We start from the raw sequence: 20,585 nt of genomic DNA, 5'->3' as shown, positions 1-20,585 counted from the left end.
AGAGAGTAGTTCACAGTACACCCCTCACGCTGGAGGTGATTGTGAAGAGTACCCACAGTAGAGGTGCAGTTTTAACGTACTGTCCTTCATCAACGTTGATGGTTCTCTTAATGTTCTAATCACATTTTTGTCTGGATTTTTCTCAGGTACTGGTATCTCGGGCCTCTAAAAACCAAAGCAGCTCACTTCTTCAGCACTCTTAAGGTAAATGCAGTTTACACTGTAGAAATTTGCCCTGTGTTATTTTGTTGTTACTCTGTGATGTGTGAACTTGGATTCTTAAAAATTCCCTGCTACAGATACATATGACATGTTCCAAATGGGGGGTATTTACTTAGATACGAATGCAGGAAGCATTCCTGTTAGATAAGCCATCATCCCTCATCTGCCAGCTCAGTCCCTCCCTCACCAAACTCATACTTAATTTCTCTTTGATATTCCACTTCCTTTTGCTTATTTATTCACTCACTCTTGCCAGACAAACCTGGAGCAGAATCACCTATACCTCCTCAGTTATTTGTAAGGGTTTCTATGTTAGTATCTGGAAATGAAGATTTGCATCCAAATGTATGTAATGCAACAGGCTTTTGTATAATAGAGTAGGGTTCAAACTGTGCCAGCAAAATATGGGTAGTGGTTACCATCTTGGACAGTACAAATAGAGAATATTTTCAGTGTTGGAGAACATTCCATCGGGCACCGCTACTATAGCCTGTCCACTGAAAAGTGTTGGCATAGAGAAAAGCTGAGCGGTGTATATTAATGAAAATGCTAGTAGCAAAGTCATCCTTATCTGTGGACGACATCCTGTGTTCAGCTTTTATGCAAATCAAAGCAGTATATTCAAAAGTTGGCAGGTCAATCTGAAAATTGGCAGATGAAGTTTGTAGTGAAAATACTGGTTCTTATGTTAATGTTCAGAGCATCAAGTGTTTTTCTTATTATAAAAGTGTTGTATGTCCATCGCAAAACATCTTGAAAACGTAGCTCCCCTTACCTTCTAAATAAATACTTGTTGTGTTAAAGAAATGTAAAAAATAAAACCCCTAAGTACTGGGGGTAGCCAGTTTACATGATTATGAACATGAACTTGGAGGGCAATGCCTTTCTACACTGAAGGCAGACCGTTTTAGTAAAATGCATGGTTACTCTTGCTTAAGGGAGTGATTTCAGTGGTGGTGTGGTGAGTGCAGCAGGGGAGAGTAGAGTAGCTACTTTTTTAAGGTGTGGAGTCAGGGAGAATGGAAACTCTTGCCGCCATTTCTTTAGCAAACAGTTACTAAATATCTGGTGTGGCCAGCCCTGCTATCAGCTTGAAATACAAAGTCAAGTAAGGTAGGTTTCCTGCCCTCAGGGAGGATCCTCGTTTGGGGAGTGGGAGGGACCAGTAAATCAGTGGACTGGGAAGTGCTGGGAGAGCTATGGAAAGATAAAGTGGGAGCAGATGGGGGGCATTCATATGTGACTCAGGGGCAGCAGCCTTCCCAGGGCGGGGAACACTTTTACTCAGTTTCGAATGTACACAAGACTAGATAAAGGGCACTCCGGGGGCAGGAGCCAGGGCGTGTGAAGTGGCCGTGATGTCACGTGGCCGGGGCTCCAGAACGGCAGGAAGGGGGGCTGTTGAGGGGTGGGGAGGGGAGGTCGTGGCAGGTTTGGATGTGGCAGCTGACTTTTACCTTGAAAGCATCAGGGAGCGACTGAGTCTTAAGCAAGGGAGAGACATGAGCGGCTCTGCATTTTAGAAAAGTTATTTGTCAACAGTGTAGACAAGGGATTGCATGTGGTGGTTAAGGCAAGAGCACCAGACAGAAGGTTGCTCACGTGAGCCGGGTGGGAAGCGATGAGGTCCAGACAGGCCGGTAACCGTGTGCGGTGACAGCAGAGGACCGAGGTAGCCCCCTCAAAAGTGGGAAGGAGCGTAGAGGAGCCCAGGCCTCTGGTCTCAGGGACTACTTTGCTAACTAGAGTTTTCCATGAACACTGACAATACTAGAGTAGGGTCACGTTTGTGAAGAAAGATGAAATTTTCAGTTTGGCACATTCGGAGTTGAACATCCCTGTGGTACAGACAAGCTGGAGATACAGTCGTGACTTAGGTGTGCAGACACAGGTGTAGACATGTTCAGTGCCCGAGTGGGTTTGGTGAGGTGGCCATGCGGCGCAGACAGGCCAGGGAGAGCCCTGAGGAATGGAAGCATTTAAAGAGCCACAGAGCTGCCCTTGAGGCCATGAGGGGAAGGGGAGGTCCCCGTGAGAGTCCCCTTGAGAGTCAGACACGCCAGCCAGCGGGAGCCAGAGCGTCACCAAGCGGCAGCAGAGGCTAAATCAGGACCGGAACTCGGCAAGCCCTGAAGGTTTGCTCACCTCCTAAGTGGAGGGTCCAAGCCCCATCAACGACAGTTCGGGAATAAAGGGAGGTAAAGACAGAGACAGCAGGGCTGGGCCACTCCTTCAAGAGGCCTCACTTTGAAGGAAAGGAGATAGAAAAGGCAAAAGCTAGTGAGAAGTATGGGGCCAACGGAGTGTTTATATTGATTGGAGAAAGAGCCGTGTCTTTCTACCCTGAGACAAAAGACAAGAAGAAAGGGAAGAGGTGAGAGACAAGGAGAAGCAGAGCAAGATGGAGTCGGCAAAACCCATGCACAGGTAGGAGGGCGTGGGGCCCACGGTGCCGGCTCAGCCTTGGACAGAGGAAGGGACACCTTTTTCCTTGAGACAGGAGAGAACTGGACCAGAGGTCCAGATGCAAACACATTTATAGAGAGGTAGGCAGTTCTCACTGATGTCCTGATGGTCTCACTGAAGCGTGGGAAGCAAGATGATCTGATGAAAATGAGGTGGGTGGTCGTGGTAGGGGGGATTTTGAAGAGAGATGAAAATAGGGAGGTTTGGAAGGATTTTCGAGTGGCATTGAGGACCGGAGACCAAGAATCTGTCGTGGCACAGGTGTACTTACCAGTGGTATTGGTTGCCCCTCCAGGAGCACGGAGCCAGGGCGTCCAAGTACAGAAACCTAGTGACAGGATTGATCCAGAATAGGGGCTTTTCAAGGCACATATGAGGCAACATCAAAGACGGGAGGACCAACAGTGATGGGAAAAGAGTGATTTAAAGTAATCAGCTGTTGGGGTCCCTGGGTGGCTCAGTAGGTTAAGCGTCTGCCTTCAGCTCAGGTCATGATCTCAGGGTCCTGGGATCGAGCCCTGCATCAGGCTCTCTGCTCAGCAGGGAATCTGCTTCTTCCTCTCCCTCTGCCACTCCCCCTGCTTGTGTGTGTTCTCGCTTACTCTCTCAGTCAAATAAATAAATTAAATAAATAAATAAAATCTTAAAAAAAAAAAAACAACCAACCAAAATAATCCGCTGTTAATTAGGCACTGAGGGAAAATGGTGTACTCAGGGACTGGAATTCTCAATGGGATTGGAAATTTGGTGTGGGGTTGGGTCTTCAGGGGCCAAAAAATAACACCCCTCTCTTCCTCTTCTGAGTTTGAACCAAGTTGTGAAAGCAAATGCAGGAACCAGGCAGATGGAGATCAAAATACCAGCTTTATAAATGTCAGCAGGAGTAAAGGACACAGCTTAGATAATGCGGTCACAATCAGATTTCCAAGTACTCCAAATTGAATTCATCCCCTTAAAATGTCTCCTTCAGGGCAGACGCTGTCATAGGAAGCCGACTGCATGAGAAAGCAGTGAGTCCCCAGAACAGCCACTTTCATAGAGAGAGAGAGGGAGGGAGGGAGAGGAGAGAGAGGAGAGCCAGAATTGGTACTCCTTTGTAATTCACCACATGGAAACCTGAGAACAGGGGAGTGGGTCACCCTGAGAGACATATTGAGCACGAAAGAATCAGTCAAAAGACAGAAAAATATGGGACGTGGTTAGAGAGTAGGACATCAAGGTTTTAGATTTCCAGGATGGAGTAGTTCTGGGTAACAGGGAGGACCAGGATGTGTAGTGGCTATAGAAACGGGTGGCTGGGGGTTAGAGATGACATCAGGGGCTGAGCGGCTGGAGGGGGGGTTAATTATTCCTGCAGACACTGATGAGACTGGATCGGGGTGTCAGGAAGTAGAAGAGAAACAATCGAGTGTGAGAATGATGGTCTTTGAAGCCTTGTCTGGATCACGAGCCTAGCCTGAGCCATTCTTGGCTCCGTGTGGAATAGGATTCCAGAAGGGAAGAAGGTATTCGATGCATTTCATTTTTGTGTCACCATCTGTAAACCCAAGGTAAATTTTTTGTGGGATGATTCTATGCTCATTCATACTGATTTTTTTTCTTTTTTGACAAGTATAAACAGTGGCCGGTAGTCCGCTTGGACTTCCCTGCTGTGTGTGTGTGTGAGAGCAGTGGAGGCAGCCGTCACCGAGTTCATGGTTTTCAAGATCGGCCTTCAGTAGGAAAAGCAAGCTTGAGGGTTCCATGCTCCAAAGTAGAGCTAATTGTGCTCAGTGAGATTATGAATCCGCTCTCAGGCACAGGCACAGGGAGACCACGGACCTCTGCAGAGCTTCTCCCAGAGTTTGGACTTGGGTGTGCATGACCGCTTTTTCTCTCTTCACGTTCAAAGGAGTGGCCTCAGACACATCAAGCCTCTATCTCATACACGGGACCTACAGAGAGACCTCCCAGTGCAGCCGAAGAGACCCCTCCTCGGCCCTCTTTGTACAGGAGGATACTACGCAGGCTGGCGTCATACTGGGCGCAGCCGCAGGACGGTGAGCCCCGTGCTGCTTGCAGAGCCCTGGTCGGTTCTGTGCCGCCTAAGGCAGCCCCCCGATCAGTGTGAGCCGCTTGCCTCGGGTAGGAGCAGCCGTTCAAGGACCACTGTGCCACAGAGCAGGACCCAGACCAGCACCGTCCCATGCATGGCAACAGCCTGCCTTGTTGGTGACAGACCATCGCTCCCTCTTTCTGTCACCGACCTTTATGTTCCTGTGGCTGCTTTGGTAGGGATGTTTCGGGTATAGAGACGGCATTTTGAGCCTGACTCTTCATCCTGTGTGTAAGAAACTGTGCAATAACTAAAAGTGAGGTGGCGAGTCCGCGGGTAGGCTTGGGTGGCCAAGCTGAGCAGCCAGCCGCGGGCCCTTGGTGGGGGAGTGGAGAGGTGTTAACGGAAGAAATTGACCTGAATCTAATGCAGCCCTTTCCCAAGAGGTGAGCCCCGAGGTCTGGAAAGAAGTGCAGCTGTCCACCATCGAACTGTCCATCACGACGCGGAACAGTCAGCTCGACCTGACGGTAAGCGTGCCTTTTTACTGGCAAAGCATTTGGTATCTGGGAAAGGTGACAAAGGCAACGTGCTCTTCCACTTATTGGGTATTTTTACTTTTACCCTTTTGGGTCAGAGAGGAAAGGATCAGGGAAAAAGAGGATGTGGTGTGGTTTTAAGGAATAATAGCAATGGGAAGGAACAGCAGAGTGAGGTGGTAACTTCAAGCCAGGCGGGCTCTCAGCCAGCATTCTGGGCACTGCTTCGTAGCCACCGGGCTTTCTGCCTTCAGAGAACGGAGGGCAGAAGGCTTTTAGAATTGAAAGTTAGCCTGCTTCCTTTTGTCTCAGGAATAAAAAATTGTGAAACTTTTACTTGAGTGAATACCATTATTTTTGTGACATATTAAATATGTGGACTTGGGTCCCCAGAAGAAAAAAATATATATATATATATACACACACACACATACGCACATACATACATACATGAGTCCACCTGCTGATACGCACGGTCCAGTGCGGTAGCTGCTAGACCTGTCCGTGGCTGTTTGAATTAAATAAAATCTAGCACTCATTTCAGGTGCCCATTAGCCATATGTGGCAAGTAGCTGCCACACTGGAAAGCGCAGATATAAAACCTTTCCATCAGTGTAGAAAGTTCTGGATGGTGCTCCTATTGGCAAGACACCAAAAAAAGTTGAAATAAAGCAGAGGTTGGCAAACTGGTCTGCCACCTATTTTTGTTTAGGTGGCACACTAAACTAAGAATTGATGTTATTACATTTTTAAATGGTTGTGAGAACATCAAAAGAAGAATATTTTGTGATATGCAGAAAGAACATGAAATCCAGGTTGCAATATCCATAAGTAGTTTTATTGGGACGGCCACATTCATTCATATTCATGCTGTCTGTGGCTGCTTTCAGGCCCTGACTGCAGAGTCGTCATTGCCACAGACTCTCTGGCCCCAAAACCCAAAATACTAACTCCCTGGCCATCCAGAGTTTTCTGACTCCTGCTGTAGAAAAAGCCTGAGTAGTTTGTATTAGTGAGAATGCTAACAGAACAGTTACCCTGACCTGTGGATGCATTACTATGATCGGGTCTTATGCAGATCCAGGTAATCTGTGCACAGGTGACCTGGTCAGTCTGGAAACTGCACGTGGACTTGAACGTGGTGATGAGTGTACGCATGCAGCCAGGAGTTCGACTCTGACGTTAGTAGAGTAGTGAGTTGTTTTCGAATTGGAAAAGTAACACATGTCCACTGTATACCATGTGGATAACACAGCTTCTGTCACCTTCTAAATTCCAGTTGGATTGAAGAGTTAAATTAGGAAAATCATGAAAGCACTAGAGTGAAATCGAGGTGATTATCACTATAAATTCGGGGAGGACCAGGCCTTTCTAAGCATAGTGTCTAAGGCAAAAATCACAGTGATACATTGGTCTACTTACAATTGAAGAAACTATAAACAAAATTTTTAATGACACATTGGAAAAAGAATATGATAGAGCAGGAGTTCATAGCTTTCCTTACAACAGACTCTTAAGAAATAGGCAGAGGACAAGAGGAGATATTGACAAAGGAAATAAACATGGAAAAATGGCTTCTATTTGCTGAATATGTGCTCTCTGCCCGGGACTGCCCTGAGAATTTTATGTAGTGTCAAGTCACCTAATCCTTATAACTACATTATCAGGGGGATGTAACTTTTACATGCATCTAATAGGTAAGGAAACAGAGAAAGTGCTCAAATCAAAGGAATGCAAATTAGAATAACAATGAAGTGTCCTAAATTAAGCATGCTAGTGTGTGCCGTGTTGGAGAGGGTGGGAAATGGGTGCTCGTGCATTTCCGCTGGAACCGAACTGTAAATCAGAACACCCTTTCTTGATGGTGTCTCGCTGGTCTCTCTGAAGCATCTAAAATAGACTTTCTAGGACCAGGGGTGTGCTTCTATTTCTAGGGATTTCTCCCACAGGAATAATCAGATGCATACGCATACACAGGTAGCCATTCCCCTACTTCTTACATGACGGAATTCTGAAAACACTGGTGAAAATGAATGATTAAGGTTGAAAAAAAAAATAGATTCTATTCCAGAGGAATTTCAAAAAGAAAGATAAAATTTCTGATTATACATTGCTTTTATACCCAATCTCTGATGATAGGTATTTCTAGCATTTTGCTCTTGTTCTTTTAACATTGTTCTTTGTCTCTGATGGCGGAATACCAATGAGCGGACGGAGTTCAGGCGAGGGTGTGATCGTGGCCCTAGAGTAGCCAGTGCAGAGCGCCGAGCGCGTTTTGTCTCGGTGCCAGTTGTGAGCGTAAGATTCTGTGCCGCTTACCACGAGCAGCGGCGCATTCATTTTCTGTTTCCACAGCTCTTTGTAAAAATACAAGCAAATGCAATAAAATATTCAAAGACAATGTAGCTGCCATGTGAAAGCTCCAAACTCAGTCATCATTTAAAAAAGTACATTCAGAGTCAAAGAGGCTTTAAGGGGTGTGGGATGTGTGGAAGTTAGGATCTCTTGTACAGCTCTGTTCACCGTACTTACAATAGCAAAATGCGTGAAGCCAATGAACCAGGTCCATTCTGGTACATTTATTTAGAATGTTCTCCATTTACTGACACAGAAGGATATTCGTCATATATTGTTAAATGAAAAACCAGGCTGTGATGTGCATCACATGATTCTGTTTTTACTTTAAAAAGAAACACTTTCACCTGTAATTGAGTTTTGTGAATGATGGAGGTAAGCCTCCAATTTTATAATCTTTGCCCATAGAAAGCCAGTTGTCCGAGCGCCATTTCCTGACCATCCTCTCCCTCCCCCATGTGCAGTAAGCCCATTATTCTGCGAGAGCAGCAGGTGTACGTGGGGGGTGTGTGGATTCTCTCTTCAGTTGCTCTGCTTGTCTAAACCTTTATTAGTACTATGCTGCTTTTAATTACCGTCATTTTATAGTAATCCCCTCTGTGTTTTCCTTCTTAAAGAGTCTCTTGGCTATTCTTGGCTCTTTGGCCTCTATAAATCCCTTAAAAGGCTTATTTTATTAAGTTCCACATAAAAATCTGTTATATTGAGCACAGGATTACACTGGACCCGTAGATCAATTTGAGGAAAAATGACACCTCTATAATATTGACTCTGCTGGTGTGTGAACGTGGCATAGCTCTTCATGAGGCTGGTAATGCCTTCCAGTGAGCTTTTACAGTTCTAACAGTTTGCCTTTTGCTGGGTATATTCCTGGTTATCTTAATTTTTGATGCTGTTGTAGATAGTGTCCCTTAAAATTTCGTTTTTAAATATGTGATTTAGATGGACATGTAGTTGACTTTTTTATACTGATACTGAATCAACAACCTTATAACTAAATTCTTACTAAGTTTATTTATGGATTCCTTTGGATTTTGTATAGATTTAATCAACTGCAAATAGTGCAAGTTTTGTTTTTCCTTTCAAATACTTAGCCTTCTAATCTTTTCTCTTACCTCACTGCCTGGGCCAGGACCTCAGTAGTGTTCAGTGGAGGTAACGAGCAGGCCGTGTTGCCGGACTCCTGATGTGGACAGAGAGGTTTCACTGCGGGACGCCTGGGTGACTCAGTCGCTTAAGCGTCTGCCTTTGGCTTAGGTCATGATCCCAGGGTCCTGGAACGGAGTCCCGCATCAGGCTCCTAGCTCAGCGGGAAGCCTGCTGCTCCCCTGCTTGTGTGCACGTGCTGGCTCGCTCTCTCTGACAAATAAATACTCCCTGTCTGTCTGACAAATAAATAAAATCTTTAAACAGATTTCATTGGTATGTTCTTGAGTTTGATGGGATTTTGTACATATACCCTTTATAAGATTAAGGAAGGTTCCTTTTTTTTTTTTAAAGATTTTATTGATTTATTCGACAGAGATAGAGACAGCCAGCGAGAGAGGGAACACAAGCAGGGGGAGAGGGAGAGGAAGAAGCAGGCTCATAGCAGAGGAGCCTGATGTGGGGCTCGATCCCAGAACGCCGGGATCACGCCCTGAGCCGAAGGCAGACGCTTAACCGCTGTGCTACCCAGGTGCCCCAAGGAGGGTTCCTTCTATCCCTAATCTAAGAGTTTTTATCATGAATGGATATTTAATTTTATAAAGTCCCTTTCCGGCATCCTTTGAGATCGTCTTCTCATGTAAATCTGTCAATATCATACATTGATTTTTGCACCGGCACTATTTGCTAAAAAGAAATGCTAGACTTATCTGTGTAACTGTCTACTTACCTTCTCCTCTCAGATGACTAATATACCTTTCGGTCTTCGGGGTTTGACCCTGAGCTGCTGCTCTTCCCTTCCACCCGTCCGAGGCGGTACTCCATCCAGGCCCCCGCGGCTGCGGACTACAATTCCATGCTTTCACTTGCTCTGGCCAAACCTCTTGGAGCCGCCCTCTCTCCCCTCTCATGTAATCTTGGCGGAAGTGCTGGTGGCTTCATCTTGTAAATACTGTCAGCGCTTAACACCACCTTCCCTGCTTACTGCTGCTAACCATTGTCTTTGACCTGGGTGGTTCCAGTGCATTCCTGAGTGCCCCCCTTCCCCCCACATTCATTCTCTGACTACATCAGCCAGAGAGGTCCTGTTGAAATGAAGCCAGATCGTATTTTCTCTGCTTGGAATCTTCCAGAGGCTCCTCATTTCACTCAGCCTGAGGGCCTTGTAATGGTCTACATACCCTAGGGCTCTGGCCTCCCCTCTTCTCTGACTTCCGCTCCCATCGTCCCCTTCTCTTGCTCTGCTCCAGCCACACTGGCTTCCTCGCCGTTCTTTCGCATATCAGGCATGCTTCGCCCTAAGCCCCTGCCCTGGAGGTTCCCTTCGTGTGGATCGCTCTTCCCTAGGCCAGTGGTTCTCAGAGTAGGGTCCTTGGGAACTTGTTAGAAATGGACGTTCTTGGGCCTCACCAGATCTGCTGAACCGTAAACTCCGAGAATGGGGCCAGAGTCTGAGTTTTAATAAGCGCTCTAGGTGATACTTGCTCAAGTTTGAGAACCAGAGCCCTGGAAATCCACACTGCTAATTCCCTCACCTCCTTCAGGGTCTGCTCAGAGCTTGCTTTGTCAATGAGGCTCACCCGGACCCCACTTTAAAAATGTCACCCCTACCACCCACACCATCTGGTGTTTCTTGTGTTCTTTTCTCTCATTTTTCTAATAAGTATATTAGAAGTATATGAGAGTTTATTTTCTAATATATTTTATCATTTACCGTTTGTTTCTCCGTATACCTAATTTACTGTTTTTGTGCTGATACATCCTAACAGGCTTCTAATATATTGTATAACTCATTTTGTTCATTCCCTCCACTCTCCCCAGTAGAAGATAAATTCTTTGTAAGCAGAAATTCTTGGTTTTTTAGTTCATTGATGTAACCCAAGCACCTAGAAGAGTTTATGGTAGTTGAGTAAGTTGTTGACTAAACGGTGAGCTGAGAGCCAAGTCATCCCCTCTGTGTTCTGTAAGTCCTGGCTGAGAGAGAAGGTTGTGCTTTGGTAGTGCTCTAATCCTAGACAAGGCTGTCCGCTCCCAGCAGCTCATGGTGATCCTGGGGCTACAGATTTTGAACCTCTCCAAAAAGAAACAAAGCCTGTATTTGAAGCAGACACAGAGTGTCTGTTCTGAATTACAGGACCCCGGTTCGTATTGCTAGCCGCTGACTGGTAGGAAACTGGGGAGAGTGGTCCAAGGACCCGGTCTGGTTTTATACTCCCTTCCTTGTAGCTCAGTTCTTCTAGAGCAGCTGGGGGCGGTAATGACAGGTTTTTAAAACATTACCCTGGCAGAAATGGACTGTTGCTCTTCAGCTCTGGGTGCATTTCGGAACTGCACGTGCAACATTTGAAAACACATACTTGGGGGGGCACCTGGGTGAGTCCTCAGTGAAGCGTCTTGACTCTCGGTTTTGGCTCAGGTCTTGATCTCGTGGGTCATGAGAGCGAGCCCCGCGTCAGGCTCTGTGCTCCGCAGGGAGTCTGCTTGAAGATTGTCTTCCTTTGCTCCTCCCTCACTTGCGCTCACTTTCTAATAAATAAATCTTTAAAAAAAACACACCAAAAGCCCTGCACATTCTTGGGCTCTGCATACTGAGCAGCTGACCCGGCAGGTGTGGTGTGATGCTGACGTGCGGTGAGGATGGAGGCTGGCCGGGGTCGACGGGCTGGAGCTTGACCCGTGGGGAGAGAACCCCAGAGACCACAATGGCTGGAATGATTAGTGTCAGAACTTCGCAAACCTACTCTGAGTTCTGACAAACCTGAGTTTTTGTTTAGCTTATCTGGATAGTAAAAACCAACCAACCAAGCAAGCTAGTGATGAGGTGGTAAGTTTTATGGTATGTAAATTATACTTCAGTACAGGTCTTAATGTAAAATACATATATGTGTGTGTAATGTGTATATATATGTCTATATGTGCGTGTGTGTGTTCAGGATTCAGTTACTAAAAGTGAAGGTCTGTGTATAATAAACAGCTTTAAAACACGAACCTCTGAGGCTAAAGGAGGACAACAGGCTGCGTTAGACAAAACGTAGAGTATTAATGTTAGTTTTCCTGCCCTTGTAGAGCAAAGAAGACTTTATGAACATCTGCATCGAACCCGACAGTGTCAGCAAAGGAGACTTCATAACTATAGGGTAAGTGGGCTGGGGTTTGTAGGAAATGTGGGTAGTCTGTATTCTAGCACATACTATCTGGGATCCCCATCAAGTCTTAGAGACCCAACGGAATACTTGTGTGGTTTGGGGACTACGTAGCCTCTTTCTTCCAAGTGTCTGGATTGACATGTAGAACGTACCTCTCCTACTTTGGCCTTCCCGGTTCATTTTGGGAAAATCAGAGTGGGGGGCAGGCTGCCTTTCCAGTGAGATGAAGGATTCGTGGGAGCAGGGCCCAGTGTCCAGAACTTGGGCTGCAGGGTCAGAGTTGCTGGCTACAAATCTCAGTCCCACCGTGTCCTGGCCTCACGACTTGGACAGATCCGTTAACTTCTCTGGGTCCTTTTCTCGGTGTGTGGCTCGGAATCCTAGACTCACATCTAACTACGCCAGGATTGTTCTTGAGTCTAGACTGGGAGGACGTGTGGGAAGTCTCGCGGTGAAGCACTTCACCGTAGCGGTTGCTGTTCTGTCAGCCCACCTCGCCTCCTTCAGGGCGGTGATGGAGAACCTGAAACGGTATGGGGTACTTCGCACAGTCTCCAGGCTTCTCCCCTTTTCCACTGGAAAAGGTCCTCCAGGCCCATCTAATCCGTTAAGCCCGACCTCTGCCGAGTTTCATTGGTTAAGAATGCTCGAGAGCCCCCACCCGGCTCCCGCAGGGGCCTGGAGCCCACACGTTGCCATGCCAACTGGTGACCTGCTCAGCCGCGGGGTTTTGTGCTTTGTCTCCGAGCTCCCTCTCGCGCCCGTGTAAGGAGTAGACATTCGGGCCGCGGCAGCCGGTCTCCATGGCTACTCCCTTCTCCGCGCCCGCCAGCCGCAGAGTGTCTTTCATGGCTTTGTGGTGTTCTTGCCTTGGTACAAATTCTTCACATGCTGAATAGTGATGCTGCGGCCTTTGATTTCCTAGCCGAGTCTGTAGTGGAAGGAAGAAAGGGAAAGCCTTTCCCTTCTAGAGAGTGTCCAGAGCCTCACACTGTCTTAATTGAGAGTCTGGCCCACGGGGCGAGCTGTACTCAAATCTCCTTGGTAATACTGACATCCAAAAATAGAGCGGAAAACCGATTATATTGCCTGAGGTCGGTGAGGGCGTTGTTTTGCATTACGGCCGGCATCATCTTCAGCAGGAACAGGGTTTCCTTTGGTCTCTACGGGAAGTGAGATAAGTAAGGTCTGTTTCCTCTGGGTATTGGAATAGAACAGTGTGAGGTTGCTCTAGAAAACTCTGAAGCTTCCGTACTAAAGGATTAATGTTATCATTTAATGATAAAGCATGGACTAATTTACTGGGATTAGCTTTTACTCTTTGCACTGAGCACGACTGGCTCCCAAGGATATATGGCAGGAGGAGAGTGGGTGTCATGTGATAGTCTTACTCCAAGGTCAAGATAGTAGTGTGGCAAGCCCACTGTTCATGTGACCATAGAGAATTGTCAAGAACTGGTGGTTGATATACATAGATAAAAGAAATGTCTACTTTAAAATAAAAAATGTTTTCTCCTTCAAGTAATGATAGACTCACAAGTACCAAATAACACAAGTTTAGTACTTTTCCTAAAAAAATTGTCATTTCATTCTAATTTTTAAATGTAGGGCTTTTAATAGCCCAAGAATCAGGTACAAGATCACTCAGTCTTAACTTCACACACAGTTCTCTCCAGCAAGTTAACCTTCTCAATCTAGAATAAATCACACTGCTAAGCAAGGATCCTTGTGGGAAAGTTATTCACAAACCCCCTGGTTCAGCACAGCGTGAGTCCGTCTGTGTAAGCTCAACAACGGAACTGGCTGGAACTGGCCGTGCGCTCTCGATGGACGCCCTTGCCAAACGTGCTCTGTGCTCTTTCCTGTCCCGACAGAAGCAAGAAGGTGAGGGACCCCGAGGTGCGCGCGGCCGGCACCGAGTGTCTCCAGGCCAGCCGGTGCACTCTGCTGCTTCCCGAGGTGAGCGGTGCCCGTCCCACAGCTGCGGGGTCGTCTTGGTCCGTCTTCCTTTCCGTGAACAGACCCTCACGTAGGCGCCTGGTATGGGCTGAGCACTTGGCCAGGCTCCGGGTGAGGTTAAGGGATACTTGAAGACATGAGAGGACCCCCTTCTGAGTCCGGCGCTGAGTGGGGGATTCCTGAAGGCTTCCCCCATTTGTAAGGCACGGTTCTGTGAGGTGATCTGTACATCTCCTGAGCCTTTTATTTTTCTGAATGTACATTATGCCGAGGGTACCGTGTTATAACAGAGAATTCTCTAGTTGGCAGATACTCATGGTGGATCCTACCTTCACTTTTTTTTTTTTTTTTATATAAAGGACCTGGAAACAGTTTTTGGGATGGCACTGAGTTTTCCTGTATTATAAAATGCCAAGCTTAGAATAACCTATATAAGTGGGGGAAACTTTAGGATTATAATTAAATTCTACCGTTATCCTAGGAGTCATACCTCAGGAAAGAGGTCCCACAGATGGCTTCTGCTGACGCAGGACCATTATCCTACAGCATTCAGAAAGGATTGTCGGTCAAACAAGCTGTCCCCCACAGTGGGTGGCATGTAATTTCAACAGCCAGTGTTGAACTAAACGCATGAATTAGGGAAGGTTTTATAGAATGTGTACCATTAACGTTGCTGTACTTGAGGGACGGAGCTAATCAAGTCCTAAAGAAGAACCACGAACGTAATCCAGGGGACATCCTGGCTTTCCTAAGGCGAGGGCTGAGGAGGTCCTCTGACATTGTTCGTGAGGTCCTGGAAGGTGTGGCAGGACCCGTTTCTCAAAACACTCTCAGAGGTGATAGACGCTACCCCCCCCCCCAAAAAAACGGAGAATTGGGCTATTTCCAGAAGCAGCAACATGCCCGGCTCAAGGTAAGCAGCCCGAGAGGAAGCTGCTCCCATCTCCTCTTGTCCGCAGGGAACCGGGGGCTCTTTCAGCATCGACAGCGAGGAGTACGAGGCGATGCCAGTGGAGGTGAAGCTGCTCCCCCGGAAGCTGCAGTTCTTCTGCGACCCCAGGAAGCGGGAACAGATGCTGCCGAGCGCGGCCCCGTGAGCCGTCGGGGGAGCCGGCCGCCCCCACCCGCACTTTAGGCCTCCGATGGGACCAGAAGGGACCAGAAGCCTCCCCTGTCCCCGCAGTGTTGTCACAGGATCCCAGGGCCCCTCCACGGCAAGTACGCTGCCCTCGCGGCGCTTCCCCCTGTACTCAGCTTCCCGCATGCTCAGCCTTCGCTGTGACCCTCACTCCCTGCTCCCCAAGAGGCCCACCCGCGCCGGCTGGGGAAGGGCTAGACCTCGTCTGTCCCCACATGTGCAGCCACAGTCCGGGCCTCGCTCCTGGGACTTCCGGGGGGTGGGTGCCTGCCTTGCCCGCTGCTGTCCTTTTTCTCGGCTTCTCCATGGGTGCTCTACCCTCTGAGCTCAGATTCGAATTAAGCTTGTTTCAGTTCTACCCTCGATCCAAAAATAGGGGAGGTGTTTCCCTCTTCAGCCATGGCTGAAAAAGACTGTAAAAGGCTAGTTTGCATTATTTTTTAAAGTAGTGCTTAACTATGGGTTTACACGAGAACCACCGGGGGTGCATGTTGAAAACTGACCCACTTGGGGCCCACCCCAAACCCAGTTACTCAGTCTGGGGAGGCAGCCCAGGAATCAGCATTTTTAAAAGGCAGGCACCCTCCCCCAGGTGCTTCTCCTCCAAGAGGTCCCCCACCCTCACCTGTTCAGCGTTGTAAAGCACACCCCCCACTATTATGCTCATGCACCCCTCAGAAGTATTTTGAAAGATCATGTATCTCATTTTCTAGATACCAACGTAAGAGTTGCCAAAGTGTGTGTTTCCTGGTGTCATGTAAATATTGATTATTTTAAAATAAACTGTTATATCACTCTTTTAAACATAGTTGGTGCAATTTAAATGTACAGCAGTTTGACACCCATCCTCCATTTACAAAAATAAACCAATAGGCTCTTTGGTATTTCCATTCCACCTTCAGCGAAGAATGCTGTCATAATGTAATCTATTTTCAGGCCTGCAATTTTATCATCACTTGCCCTATTTTCTTGCCAACAAAAAATATAAATGGAAATAATTTTTTAGTGTTAACTCAGTACAGGATTAACTGTTATAATTACTGCAAAACAAAACAACTGATAAAAACAATACTGCAAATTTTTGATAATTAAAAACTAATACTTTAGTAGAATGCTCTTTACCCTAATGAGTTCAAGAATGTTATTTACAGCTAAGATTAAAAGAGAACTCAACACCATTTATATTCCTTGTTTCGTTTTTTTACAGATCTAAGCACCTAAATTACACAATTCGAAAGTCATACAGTTCTTTGAACTTAATAGCGTGATTAGCTCTTCCTTTAGTTTGTTGAAAGCACAGAACTAGAAAGTACCTGATTTGCCAAGGATTTGTAACCCAGGTTTTCTAATCATTCGTTTTTAATACTCCCGCCAGGATTGTCCTGTGTGTGGTTGCCCCTGAGGTTTCCATACTCCAGAAGGCAGTGCCCAGAATGGAGGAGATGTGAGCCTTTTTGTAAAGAGGGAGCATGGGGGAAATGGGAAGCAGAACTCACAGGCCTTGGCCAGCGGCTCATTCCCCAGGCAGGTCAGTTTTCAGACCGAACGTATACCCATGTCCATGAATCGCTCGGAGAGTGAAAACCAACGCCTAAAAGGATCATAAAGCAGCTACGAAACGCGTATGAGGAAAGATCACAAAAACCAAGGCTTACCTGTTCAGCTCTGTTCTTCAGGGGTGTGAGAAGCTGGGCTTTGCTGCCCCGAAACAGGTGTATGCGGTGCACCCCTCCCTGGTGGGCACGGAGGGCCAAGTCTCTGCGATCGGTGGTAAGAGCGGCACCGGCGCTGCCTGCTTCTGATCCGCGCGGTGAGATAATGGGACAGAGGACCGGGGAAGGATCGTGCAGAGATTAATATTTTTATTCCTTTTGATATCTGCGATCCCTGGTGGGACTTTTGCTTTCTTGCTTCAGGCTATTTCCTGTAAGAACACGGTTTCCTTACCGTTTACGGCCTCCTCCTTGCCACCGTCCTGGTGCACGGCGTCCACGGGAAGGACACCCCCCAGAGCAGCTCTGAGCGCGCCTTGCCAGCCTCCTCTGTGCCCAAACCTTTTGCGAGGCTTTACTCAAGAGCTAGGGTGATTGCTAACAAAAGCCCAGCAGCTGTTTTCTATACACAAGCCGTTTGCTGAGCGCACCGCTGTCGTTAGGACCTTCCGATGCTTTCTTTAGGCACGCAAGGCCTTCCCCCAGTTGTCACCCCAGCCCTAGGAAGGAGGGGGACGTCAGACGGGCGGTCACGGACCTTGGAAAGGAGGAACCCGGCTTTGAACACAAGAGCCAATGTTAGGAAGCTACCCTGTACTGCCTTAAAAGAACTCCCCAAAAGGTGAAAAATGACATAGAACTTGAGCGTGCGGCTGCGGGCGTGCAGTGTCGCTCTCCCGCGCGGCGCCGTCAGGCCCGGCTCTGGTTCCGTTACGTGGAGGTGGTTTACGCCGACCACGGCCTCTCGGAGGACAGGCACCGGCCTCGCCCGCGGGCTCCGTCGTCCCCGTGAGGTCCAAGTTCAGGTTCTGCTCCTACACCAGGCCGCCCCTCCTTCCTACCACAAACCCCGTGTCGGGCCGGGGAAGGACTGCAGCACACACACTCGTGTTAAAATGTGAATTTTAATTGTAAAAACTGTACTCTGTAAATATAGCAACCTCTCTGCACACAGCTTGGCTCGGATAGATACAGATAGGACATACACGGCTGTTACTGGTACCGCGGAACCAAAGCTGTTAAACATTTACTCCCAGCGGCAGGATTAACCCCAACTTTCTTTAGGCCGTTAAATTCTTACCATTCCAAACAACATAGCCATGTGCGCTAGCATTCAGGGTAGAATGATCAACTGTCTTACTAATTTCATACTATGAGGTAAAGAATTTAAACAAAAATAGATTCAGTGTCTCTTATTGCTCTAACTCTTATGCTGGGGTATTAATCAAAAATGGGGGTTTGACACTTAAGGCGACAGGGAGGCTATGCTGATCCTAACTGGGGGAAAATAGGAAAACCATTTTTCCAACGCTACAACCATGCCTTTTTCAGAAAAGGTTTATTTCTCAGACCTACAACAAAAAAAATTTTGGCCAACAAGCTTGGGTAAAAGGAAGTTAATTTTGCTTTCCTGTACTCTGTACCCCTAAAGTCTCCTACCCAGTCTGTTCAAAAGCACAGCATCCACACCCCTCCTATGAGGGTCTTTGCGGGCGTTCTGTAAAACCATTCCTGATGCCGCCTTCACAAGTTTTGGCTACTTTTATCTTCGCTTGATTTGGCCTAACGAAGTTTTCACTCCAATGTCAATGAAATGTGTTTGCAACCAGCTAACTCGGTGACCACTGTGTGGGTTTTTCCTTTTGTGGATCATCCCTGGCTAATTTCTAAGGTCCTAACCTACTCCTGTGTTCCCCACCTGTCCTCAAAAAAGCAGAGTAAATGTATCGTTAGTCTAAACCTGCATTCTACAACGAACGTAAGTAATCATACCTGTCCTTCTACCGTGGTAAGTAAATAAATTTTCTGAATTTAGGTTAGGATTCTGCTAACAGCCTATGTTATGCTAAACTTCTAGAATAACTCTAAAGGGTTTTATTTCCCCATCATCATTTATAAGCACTAGAAAATTCTTACTTTCTAAATGTGCAGTTTCATCCAACTGGCTCTGTATTCCGGCTCCAGAAAAGAATGAAAGTGCCAAGTTATAAAACCACACTGCTCCAGCAAGAGGCTCACTAGTCAGCATCATCACGTTTACACGCTTCGTACAAGAATTTTCCTTAAGGTCGAGGACCGTGTCATCCTCCCCAGGACCATGACATTCATCTCCTAGAGAGTGTGGTTAAGACTTCACAGCACCATCTCCTTATTCACGCTCAAAAAATTAATAAAACTTTTATGGGGTCTCAGTTGCTTCCAAATTACAAAACTTCACATTTCTTCAAGGCTTATAGTTTTGAAATTTCCTTCCATTTCAACATCTGCACACTCCACTCATCACATCGATAGAAAAATAAACTCCCATTTCTTATAAGACAAACATTAATTCACAGTTAGTCTTTCTCCTAACACTCGGGGCCCTAGCAGCTCCTGGGAACAGAGGCGTAGGAGTCTTACAATGGAATACCCACAACCCACCACTCAGGAGTAAGACGAACCCTCCACTCCTTCCTCTGCCCCTACCTGAATCAGCAAAGCATTTTCCTGAAATGAGAAGGGATGGCTCGGGCCAGCGGAGGGAGGCCTCTGGCTCTTCAGGAGCCAGAGGGCATGAAGAACGCCCAAAAGGTGCGGTGGGAAGATCCTCGGGCTGGACGTCCCAGATTCCGAGCCCGCGAGCGAGGAACCCGACAGGGAGGTGAAAGCCCCGTATGACACGTTGGTCCCCAGGTTGACTTTCTTGCCTATTTCAGAATGGATGCCCTAACGAAGCAAAGTTCACAGTCAAGCTGACCATTGCTTTAGGATTTATTCAGCGCCCTCCCACCCCCTTAGCTCTGCAAGTCTGATCTGTACAGGGACTTGGAGAACATCTCAATCCATTCCCTGGGCTATCTAGTTTGAGAAAAAAAAAAATAAGGTCCCTGAGGTCCCTGCCTCTTCCCAGAGGGCTGCTGTCCTACCATTAGAAGTTTAATTCATGACTGCCCTTTATACAAGTTTTCCTAAAGGCCTCAGGTTAAAGGTGAAGAATCTCATCTTTTTATTGTGTTGGAAAGGCTTTCGGTGTATCAAGACAGATAGCAAGGTCATCCTCATAGCCACCAGCATGAAAAACAGCCACTCAGCTAGGATTTGTCTTTACCTGTATCTTCTCGCTAAAATACCAGGTAGTTATGCTGACAGATGAGTCTGCACAGGTGGTATGTAGAATGGTCTGTGCCCTCTGCTACCCTGAAAATTCCCATCTTGATGTTCACGTGGAACAAAACAAGGTCAGTTCTAGATGCAAATTCTGGGCTAAATGATTTCTATCATGATCAATGAATTCAGCACCCGTTCCCTGGCCAAACGGAAGAAGAGCTGCCAGGCTGGGTACAGCTCGGGGCGGAGGGGGGGGCAGCGGTGGGGGGCAAGTGCCTTGGAGTTCACAGCAGTCCTGACCCAGGACTGCACGAGGCCCCAGGGGGCGCCCTGGGACATATCTACCCCAGGCCCAAGGCGTGCTTCGTGCCTGATTAAAGCCATCATCAATGCTAAACCAACTGTTCGGCCCACCCTTCTGGTTCTCACAGGAGATAAATCCTACCGTTTCTGACTCCTGAAGAGAACCCTACGCGAGAGCACAACTGGACACTTTCTCCAAGGCTGAATGTTACCATCTGCCAAGCCTGCAGCACTGAAAACAACCCACTTTAACAGACCCCTGTCACACTCTGCTAGACATCAATAAACCCTAAGCCCAGATTCCTGGCCCCGTAAGGCATCTTGCCACCTGGCTTCTGTCGGACTCGATTCAGGAATGACAGCAGCCCAGCTGTCTCAGGTCAGCAGTGTTTCCAGGTGAGCACATGGCTCATGGCCTTAGATCGGCTTTGAGGTCTCGGGAGGACCAAGCCGGCGGGGGGGGGGGGGGGGGGGGGG

At 47.4% G+C, this 20,585-nt stretch overlaps 1 protein-coding gene across 2 annotated transcripts in view; it reads left to right on the top strand.

Moving 5' to 3' along the window:
• Window positions 1-15,806, top strand: part of AGK (acylglycerol kinase) — an 81,100-nt gene extending 65,294 nt beyond the window's left edge. For both annotated transcript variants that reach the window (XM_040643922.1, XM_040643923.1), the window contains exons 11-16: window positions 147-204; window positions 4,580-4,727; window positions 5,156-5,253; window positions 11,830-11,900; window positions 13,784-13,868; window positions 14,828-15,806. In XM_040643922.1, the coding sequence (XP_040499856.1) occupies window positions 147-204; window positions 4,580-4,727; window positions 5,156-5,253; window positions 11,830-11,900; window positions 13,784-13,868; window positions 14,828-14,965 (598 nt within the window). In that variant the 3' untranslated portion in view covers window positions 14,966-15,806. The remainder of the gene's footprint in view (window positions 1-146; window positions 205-4,579; window positions 4,728-5,155; window positions 5,254-11,829; window positions 11,901-13,783; window positions 13,869-14,827) is intronic.
• Window positions 15,807-20,585: the final 4,779 nt, after the last annotated feature.

This window comes from Ursus maritimus, unplaced genomic scaffold (genome assembly GCF_017311325.1).
Source record: "Ursus maritimus isolate PB19 unplaced genomic scaffold, ASM1731132v1 scaffold_3, whole genome shotgun sequence".
Classification (NCBI taxonomy): Eukaryota; Metazoa; Chordata; class Mammalia; order Carnivora; family Ursidae; genus Ursus; species Ursus maritimus.
The sequence above is the reverse complement of the archived record's forward strand: the minus strand, read 5'-3'. Positions and strand labels throughout refer to the sequence as shown.